Raw genomic sequence first — 10,030 nt, 5'->3', positions numbered from 1 at the left:
CAGTCCTGTGGTCTGCTGCAGCCAAGGTTACTCAAGATGATAAAGAGGGACCCACCTCCTGTGGTCTACCACAGGCAAGGTTACTCAAGATGATAAAGAGGGACCCGCGGCCTTCCTTCAAAACAACCCCTAACGACCACCATTGCGCACGCTCAAGAGGAGGAACACCTGCTTGAAGAAAATTTAAATACGAGACGAACAAGGGGTGATGAATATTAATGTAATAGTTGTGAAACGTGATAAATATGTAAACTAGCTCTGTATAAATAAAGGCCAAAAAAATGTGACCTGGCGCGCCTAGGTGGAGCTGCGACTCCCCGGCCGCCCAGCGCTGCTTTTGCTCCTTCACTTTAAATAAACCCTTGATTGGACTTATGAAGTAGTGGTCTCAGTGTTTGACCATAACAATCTGAAATTCTTTCATCTAAAAATACAGAATTTGGCATGAATGTAAAAGCCTACGCAAAAGCCTATGCACAGGAATTTAGAAGTAAAATATGTCCAATTCTCAAAACCCACCATCATTAGGACTCTCCGTACGTCAATAAGCAACCTTGTAGTTCAGTAGAAAAGCCAAGCACTGACTTCCATCCAGAAGAAATCTGAAGCAATAACATCAATAAGACTTCCAGATTTTGCCAAGGATTTCTTTCAAGTTTTTCATTAACTGGTGTCATGGCTACATTTACTTTAAGTAGAAGTCTAAATGCCATGTCTCAAATTAGTTTAAATTTAGTTTTAAAAAACCAAGATTTTGCCATTTTGGATGGTCAAACAGTACAGATAAAAAGGTCTGTATCACAAACACACCGATTTTACTTAGTGTAAAAACTCCGGTTTCTTTGTCACCAAACAAAGCAAGGTGAAATCCAGGACAAGAAAACAGAAATCAGTTCTGCCCATTCAGGCAGTTTTTTTGACTTTTGAATGGCTAATGAAGACAAAAAACTTTTAAAAAATATTTTAGTTTAAGAAAAAAACTTTCCACTAATGTTCTTGAGAAAGTATTTCACAAGACTGTGGAAGACAAAACACCCACTCCATGAATAACCTTTGTTAAAATTGAAAGGTCAGTACCATTTACAAAATGGGCAAGTCAGCCACTTTTACTGCATTGTCATCAATACAGATCTGACTGCATCGTTATTTCAGGCATAACTATATAAGCAACAGGCTTCCAAGGGTCACAATCTCATCTTCTATTTGAGGTTGAGAATTTTCCAGTATACAAATATATAAAGGAGAATTACGATAAATACTTTTGCATATAAACTGCAAGAAGAAAGCAATAACTAACTTCAATGTTTAGATTAATACAGCTAAAAAAAATCCTACTTCGATTTGCATTTTATTAGCTCAAAAGGCAACAAAATCTCCTTCCTATAAAATTCACAGAGGAAAGAAATCTGTCAGTGTGCCACAGTCCAGAGAGAAACATAACCATATCCAAGAAACACAGTCGGGACCAATGCCTTCCCCTACAGCGCAGAGCAAACCAACCTTTCCAAGAAATGTCAGCCACCTCAATTCTAAGACTGAACACCCAACATAAAACTTTTAACTGTGAGGATTCTTGCTGTCTCTTTGTGAATAGCTACATTTTACAGCGGTCATCTTCCTTGGATGAAGCTAGGTCAATCAAAGAAGTATGGAAAAATGATGTAATACTGAGGCACCATCCCACTGATGACGCTGCAGAGATCTTTCACAACTGTAACCTGCTCTGCAAAGCCACCATCTCCTTCAGCTTACACAGGTTTACAAGCTCGCTCCTTCATACCCAGCCTCCACATAGCACAGACTTCCCCTGCACATGCTAATCGTGTATTTCTCAAGCCCCTGCAGGCATTGTTTCCTTCTGACTATACATTAATTCTTTTCAAAACAAGAAATGAAATTAAAAATAAGATTTGTTTCCTTATCCATTTCCTTCAGACACTTCACCTACACAATGGCTAGTGAAGAGGGGTATTAAACAATTGACAACTAATCTCTGAAACAACGGACAGAGAAGGAACAGAGGGATACATATGCCTGTAATACTTTAACTCAAAGCATGCTGTTATTCACCTGTGCCGATAAACTACAAAATATCCCACGGAAGCTGTCAACTTGCAGAGACTTTCCCATCCACCAGGACCTGACAGTGCTGCTCAAGTGAGAGGTGACACAGGATCTAAGTTCTGCCTACAATGAAGATTTCCTTTAGTAACATTACAGATTAGAACTAGCAACTGTGGAATGAAGGACATTATCTAGTCACCAATACGTAAACAAGCCCTAAACAGTTCTTTACTTGCAACATACTCCTTTTTTCCAGTCCACTGTTGGGAAAAATCAAGCTTTCCTATGCAAATCTATATTTCTATTCATCTCCACCTCTGACAAGTAGTAGATGTCTGGTAAACAGTTCTCCCTATTTTGATAAAGCAGCAGCAATACATCAGATTTTGCTTTACTGCAGAGATTGCAAAAATAAAAGTTCATCTACTGGGTCTACAAGAACCACTTCACTCTTTAATTTGAAGCACAAAGCATTAAATCTCCATCATCAGCACATCTGAAACTTTAGAGCTGCTTTAAACGCTGCACATTTGTAGCATTGGCATTAATGTGTAAGAAAATTCATTTTAAGCATATTTAGGATAAACTGAAGACCCAAAAGAATAATTTCTACTGATAAATGTGTTTTGTTTAAAGAACAAGAGGAAAGAGAAACTTTAGCAACAGATCTAGACCAATGAGGCCTAATGGGCATTTAACAGGTCAAATTCAATGTGAAAGATGTTTTTCAGTCTAAAACTTCCTCCCCAAATCGCAGAATGTCTCTCAGAGTGCAGAAAACTGCTGGTGTCTTCCCTTCCAGAGCACCACAATGACCTGGGGCCGGTGGCAGGAGCCTTTCCCTCCTCCTCCCTCACCTCTATGCTCCAGCTCTATGCAGCAGGTACCAGAGGCCATGGCTGGCATGGGCTTGCCCAGAAGAGTCTGTTTGCCCAAGTGAGAGAGCGTATGTTGAAAACTGGACCCCCGAAGCCACAAATGTTGAACTACCCTGACCTAGATTGATTTACAGCTTTAAAACAAGCACATTTTTGTTCACAGATTATTTTTTTTAAATAAGAAAAAAAATCAACTCACACAAAAGCCAATAATCTGTCCTCAACAGGTTTTTAGATTATTGGCCATAAAGCATCAAGGTGCATCAGCCAAAAAATTATTACGTATGCTAGTTAGTACATTAAAATTTATAAATAAAACCAAGTCATGCATCAATGTTTTGTATCTTAACATACTGGTTTTCGCTGGGATAGAGTTAATTTTCTTCATAGTAGCTGGTATGGTGCTGTGGTTTAGATTTGCGATGACACAAACACACTGATGTTTTAGCTATTTCCAAAAAGCACTTACACAGCGTTGAGGCCTTTTCTGTTTCTCACACTGCCCTCCAGCAAGTAGGCAGGTGATGTGCAAGAGGTCAGGAGAGGACAAAGGACAGCTGACCCCAACTGACCAAAGGGCTAGCCCATACCATATGATGTCCTGCCAGTGATAAAACCTGGGGGAGAGAAGGAGGGAGGGAGGAGGGGGGATGTTCAGAGTGATGGTGTTTGTCTTCCCAAGTCACCGTTACGCGTGATGGAGCCCTGCTTTCCTGGGGATGGCTGAACACCTGCCTGCCAATGGGAAGTAGGGAATAGATTCCTTGTTTTGCTTTGCTTGCACGCAGAGTTTTTGCTTTACCTGTTAAACTGGCTTTATCTCAACTCACAAGTTTTCTCACTTTTACCTTGCCAATGCTCTTCCCTATCTCACTGTAGGGGGAAGCAAGCAAGTGGCTGTGTGGTATTAGCTGCCCACCAAGGTTAAACCATGACACTTAAATGCATGCATGTAGCTAGTTGGGTTTATGACCTTCCAGCTTGTTTTCCATCCATGCTTTAAGAATATATAAAATTAAGTAATAGCGCAAGAAATTATGGCTTATTACATGCAAGAGTTTCAGATTTTTTCCTATTTATATTTACTGCAATTCTGATACCACTGGATTGCACAATTAGTGAAGAAATAGAACCAGTTTCTTTCCTCTTCAGGCCAAAGAATTTTAAGAATATTTTAGTCTTCTTGCTGTTTAGTAATCATAATCCATTTATTTCCAAAGCTCCTCCAACATGGAGACTGACAAATACATTAGGTTTTGTTTTGTCAGCGTTACTAAGAAGCCCCTTTTGAGACTAGTATTACATTTGTTTTTTCTTATCACTTCAGATATCCATTAGTGGAAGAAAAAAAAAAGAAAAACTGACACTCAACCTAAGTTAGCTCGCTAATCTAAAAAAGAACCACTTAAGCAATTTCTCTTCCTTTAGATGGTCACAATTGCTTTCAACAGAATAAAAGACAACTAAGTTAAAAATAATCCAGGTAAGGTACTACATAGATTCTTTGGAGTAATGCCACAAATTTCCATGGCTTACAGCTGTAACACTTTGTGATGCTATATAGCACAGGAAACAAATGAAACAGGTTACACATAAAACATAGTATTTCAGCTTTCTATCGGGTGCAAGTGACAGCTTCAGTTATAGCAAGAAAGAAGGAAGTCTATCCAGTAAAGGAGGTGCAAAAGCAGCAAAACACTCAGGCCCAAAGATAATTTGGACAAAATACTCTGACACCATTCTGTCATGTGCGTTGAGAGCATGTCATTTAGTCTTCCCCATATCTCCAAATGTATTAACAATTACAGATGTGACACATTGCAGGTACAGCGCACATTTTTTATTATATTTTACATGAAAACTGAAATAAATTAATCTTAAAAGTATACAATGCAATCTGGAGAAGGAAGATCTGATTAAAGTGGCAATATAAAAGAGCTTGTCGGAAGACTCTTCAATAGGAATACATCAAATACAATAAGAGAAATACAGAAACAGTTAAGAAGAATCCTACTGTTAAATGCAATCTAGAATTTGATTTTGTAACGTAGTTTTTTTTCCTTGTAACCTTGTTTGCAACTCTGAAATAAAAAGCTTGGCCTTCTGTATTTCTGAATTAAATTACTTGATCCAGATAAAGCAAAGTGTGTGAGCACAACTCCAAAGATGTTTTTTAGAGGAACTGGGCTGAAGAGCACTTTTCAGGGTGGTAAATGTAACAGGGCTGGATTCTGGAGAAGGATTCCTTTGCCAGGCTTAAACCATCATTCCTAGTGTACAAAGTAGTAAAGTGACACCTCATAGCTTTGAACAACCCTGTAAATTGGGGGGTTGATTTTTTTCTTCCCCCTGAAAAAGCAGCAGCATCTCAAAGTTGTGTCCTGTGCCATGCACTGCTCCGAAGCAGCCAGCTCACTATCATAGATGCAGGTATCACAGCGTGGGAACTCCCAAGGACAACTTTGGTTTGGGTGTTTTTCTTTTCTTATTAATTTGATTTAGGAATGGGAGATTAACACATTTGGAAACTAAAAGTATCTGCACACCAGGGGAGTACTGATTTCTTTATCTCATATTAATGCCTCCAAAGTTTAGCTAGCAGCAGTCCTATGTCCCTGAATTGCTGTCATCAAGCCTATCAAATGTTTTAAAACACACCGTTCAAAGCTCAGTCTACTGGAAGAACAGACACATCACTTCAAATAAATTGTAGTAAAATTCCTCAAATTATAAAGACTGTAGAAAATGTTATCTGTCTTTATTGCTCAATTTTCTGCTCTTTTCAGTTATCTATCCTTTAATTTCTTAATGCTAAAATTCTGTTATGCCTGTGAAGCTTTATCACATTTTGCAAATAAGATGGATTTTTTCATTCCTGTGTATGCCTTCTCATAGACAGTTGTGTAGTGGAGTTAACTGTTACAGCTGTTTTCTGATCTAGCCAACATGCATCCCAAAACATCTTCAACACAGCAAGCTCTCAAATTAAATGTAATGCAAATACTTCTATTCCCAGTATTTGCACATTTGAAACAGCAGTTTTCAAAGTAATTTGGATTAACACTAGGCTCAGGATCCACAGAGGATTTGTGCCTCATTATTAGCATTAACTTTTCCCATCTTGAACTCTCATGCTTTATTAGTCCTGTTCATTAAAATATGGAAAAGCATTCAACCATTCCTTTTTTCCCTAAAGAATAAAGGAATGGTAATCCCATGTGAAGCATCTTTAACCAAGTTTACTCCATAATAACTTTTTTATTTATTTAAGCTACATGAGGCAAGATCCACCCCAACACCTTTTATTCTAACACGTATAATTAAAAAGTAGCTATAGATCTGTAGTGATACAGATCAACGGTCACCTCAACAGCCTATGAACATTTCTTAAGTTATTTCAGCACTGTGTTATTAGCAATCTCAACATATGATTGCATAACGCAAGCAAGGAGAATGACGTGAACCCTTCCTTCTGGTGTTTCCTGACCTGGGAAGAAACAGGCACCTGCAGAACTGATTTTACATAAGGTTCAAAGGAAGAGGACACTGGGTTTTTTTCCTCCCCAGTTTACCAGACAAATATATCCTTCACACTAACTAGATAAACTGTAGGGCTACAATAAAAGATTAAGTGAAATAGTAGTTGACAGGGTGCTTTCCATCATTTTTTCTGCTGTTGGTTATGTTTAAATGTTTACCTGTGCAAAGGAAGGAAAAAAATAAAGTTCACTTAGCATAAAAACACTATTTTTTTTTAAGTCAGTTACCTACATCTGTATTTTAATATATGTAGCACTTTGATAAGCCTTTTCAAATTAAATTTAAATTGACAGCCTTGATTAACTTACAATTAAATTAAATATGTCAGTATGTCAAATATGACTAGGTGGGAAGGTACAGCCTTTTTATTCATAGTAAATGGCATCTAACTTCTAACCTTTATTAAAGTCACATTATCACATAGCGATTTAGAAATGTATACTGCTTGCATTTTCTGAAGTAAGCAAATTTTTTTGGTTTAAAATGTATCTACAAAAATGCTTTTATGTTAACCACCCTAGATTGTTGCGAGGCCAATAGCCTCACAGAAAATATTTTGGTTAGAATGAAAAAATGACCAAAGCTAAAACAGCAGAAAAAACTTCTCTGATGTGCAACTAAGAAATCAAAAAAGAGAAGATCTATAGTTTCTAACAAAAACCCTAAACCCCACACCTTTAAGATCCTGAAGGTACCCTATCAAAAACATTTGTCATCTAAAATCTGATAGGAACTTTTGAAAATCTACTAAGCACCTAAAACATTAAGTTATGATTCAAAAAAAAAAGTAATTAATTTGTTAATGAAGTATTTTTTGTTGAATAAAAATATTTAATACAAACACTTATTTTCCTAAGGTAGCCAACAGTTTTCATTTAACTGTAATGTTCAAATACTAGTGAAAGAGTTTCCATACAAATGCAGCTTAACTTTAAAAAAAAAACATGCAAAAAAAAGTAAATAACAGTTACCAGTTCTCCAGTTTAAAGTAAAAAAATACTTACAACTTTGACATGTGTTTATTAAACTATGTTTGTTCACAGATCAGCAACTGCATAAATATTAAGTTCAGTAGAAAAGCTGTATTTGATAGCCAATGAACATATTTTCTTTGTTGAATTTATCAGTAAAAATAAACTGCTATTTCCCTAAAGAGTAAAAATATAAAAGCAGATTAAAATTCAAGTTTTTTAATGTACAACTTCATAATAAACTACTAATTTAAAAAGTACATTCTGCCAATGGAACAGCTTTTACTAAAGCATTCCTTGATAAAAACCCATTTATTTATACCTTGCCTAGTTAAAAATACTTGCCCTGTCTCTTTGTGCCATAAAATGAAATATGCAGCTTAACTATTCATTTGTCTGGGCCACAAAGTATGCAGCAAAGCAGATTTGGAGAAATAAGTGTAATGGGAAGAGAAAATCCTGCTCCACACGGCCAAATCAATTTTTGTCTGTAACTTAGGATACCTCCACAATTTACTTATTTCTAACTTACGCTTACTCTGCAAGTTGTAACAGTGTTTCCCCCCGTCAAAGATGAACGCACTAAGGATTTCTGCTTCAAATTGACTAATTTATAATCTTATGTAAAAGTCACTTTAGGAACTCTTACTTGCTTACATTCACACTCATTTATCCTGAACCATTAGAAACAGCTGCAGTATCAAAAAATTACAGGCACAAATCCAAAAGACTTCAAAAAAAGTCTAAATGAGCAATAATTTGAAAAACACCCAATTCTGACACTCTGCCTTGATGATTGAACGAGCAAATATAAAAATAGCCCAGAATACAGCCAGCTCATTAAAATGGCAGAACAGCACATTTTGGAACATATATCTTCTTTGCTTCCATCATTTTTGTGGTTTTACAACATACTAAATGTTTCCTCTCTTTACAGCTGCCATTTGATAAATCCAATCCAACAAAAGTATCCAAAAGTTATTTTGCACAAACTTCTCTTGCAGGTACCACCAAATATGAGAGTATTTTAATTTCTTTTAGCACATATTTTTAGAAACACACATTACGATCTTCTGCTTTTACCTTCAGTATTCAAGAGGCACTAACAGAACCTGCCCTAATGGTTTCAGAATCCCTCCTTTATATACAGATGCTACCAAAAGCCATATGGAACCCATATGCACTTTTCAGAGCATTACAACAAGAGTCAAACAAACTGGAGTCAAACAACAAGAACAAGTAACAGCAAATTATTGTCTTCTACTGAAAGTTTTGGACAATGAAGATTGGCAGTATCTAATTCTTCCAGAATTACTTTCTTCCAAGTGCATTTCAACAATAAAGTAAATTAATTCTATCTTGAACACAAGAAGAAAGCAATGATATAACAACACACATACAGAAATTTTACTGGTTGAAGTTAACCATATGAATACACAGTGTACTTTAAAAACCTTTTTCACAATTGTGTCATCTTTTTACCAGGACCTGTAGTGACAGGACAAGGGCCAACAGTTTTAAACAGAAAAAAGGTAGATTTAGATTGGATACGAGGAAGAAATCTTTTACGATATAGATGGTGAGACACTGGAACAAGCTGCCCAGAGAAGTTACAGATGTTCCATCGTTGCAAGTGTTCAAGGTCAGGCTGGACGGGGCTTTGAGCAACCTGATCTCATGAAAGATGTCCCTGCCCATGGCGGGGGGGTGGACCGGTGGACTTCAGAGGTCCCGTCCAATACAAACTATACAATGACCTCCCCTCTTTTAATTCCCCCCCAGACCTTTTAAGCGTTTTAAGTAAGCACCTTACTGCTTTCTCTCATAGCTCCGCTTACAGCTGAGAGGACTTTACAAGCATCCTCATAAACATCTTGAGACGCTTGCTTTCCATGCTGTTGCCAGAATGCCAAAACACCAGCCCGAAATAGTTGCCGCAGTACAGCACTAACAACATACAGACCAGCGTCTCACTTCCCTGTACTGTCTATCCTGGGTATGGATCCGTTGGTCTTTCTTCTCTGTTGAGAATACAGTTTCTGTGCCAGACAGCGCAGGTTCTGTCATGCATCGCCTCACACAACGGAAATCTGGCCCACAGCTTGGGACCGTAGTTGCCCTAAGATTTACTGTCTTTTAATTTAAGCTGCCAAACTATATCTTTAGTATACTTTTAAGCACGTTTTTCATTATTAGGCAACCATGCACACGCAATGTTTATTAACTTTACTAGAACATCTCCAGACAACCCCACTCTTAGTGAGTAATTTACAAACTTTCACCTCGAAGTCTGTGGCACACAGGGGATCTGTGGCCAAAAAGCTTCACGTACATGCTACAAGATACGGACCGACATCTGAGAAGAACTGAATACCTGAAACTTCTGGAGAGCAGGAAAATCAGAACTTGCCGGTGAAGACGGGGCACCTGTAGCCGCAGGACACCCACCCTTCACGGCCCTTTATCACAGTAAGGGTGCCGAGCACCCAGCGATCCGCGGCTACGCCCTGCACACCCCTGGGAGGACGGGGACGGTTGGGAGAGTGAGGACAGACGAGCCCAGAGCCCAGCCGGCAG

The 10,030-nt window shown here is 37.8% G+C and overlaps 1 protein-coding gene across 1 annotated transcript in view; it reads right to left on the bottom strand.

Moving 5' to 3' along the window:
- The window catches only part of RAB3GAP2 (RAB3 GTPase activating non-catalytic protein subunit 2), a 57,292-nt gene that overhangs the window by 46,401 nt on the left and 861 nt on the right, over positions 1-10,030 (bottom strand). The window contains exons 2-3 of the mRNA XM_009646841.2: positions 9,864-9,970; positions 9,023-9,124 (exon numbers count right to left, since the gene is read on the bottom strand). Of these exons, the coding sequence (XP_009645136.2) occupies positions 9,023-9,124; positions 9,864-9,970 (209 nt within the window). The remainder of the gene's footprint in view (positions 1-9,022; positions 9,125-9,863; positions 9,971-10,030) is intronic.

This window comes from Egretta garzetta, unplaced genomic scaffold, assembly GCF_000687185.1.
Source record: "Egretta garzetta isolate BGI_Z169 unplaced genomic scaffold, ASM68718v1 scaffold339, whole genome shotgun sequence".
Taxonomy (NCBI): Eukaryota; Metazoa; Chordata; class Aves; order Pelecaniformes; family Ardeidae; genus Egretta; species Egretta garzetta.
Note: the sequence above shows the minus strand (reverse complement) of the source record. Positions and strands in the feature narration are given on the sequence as shown.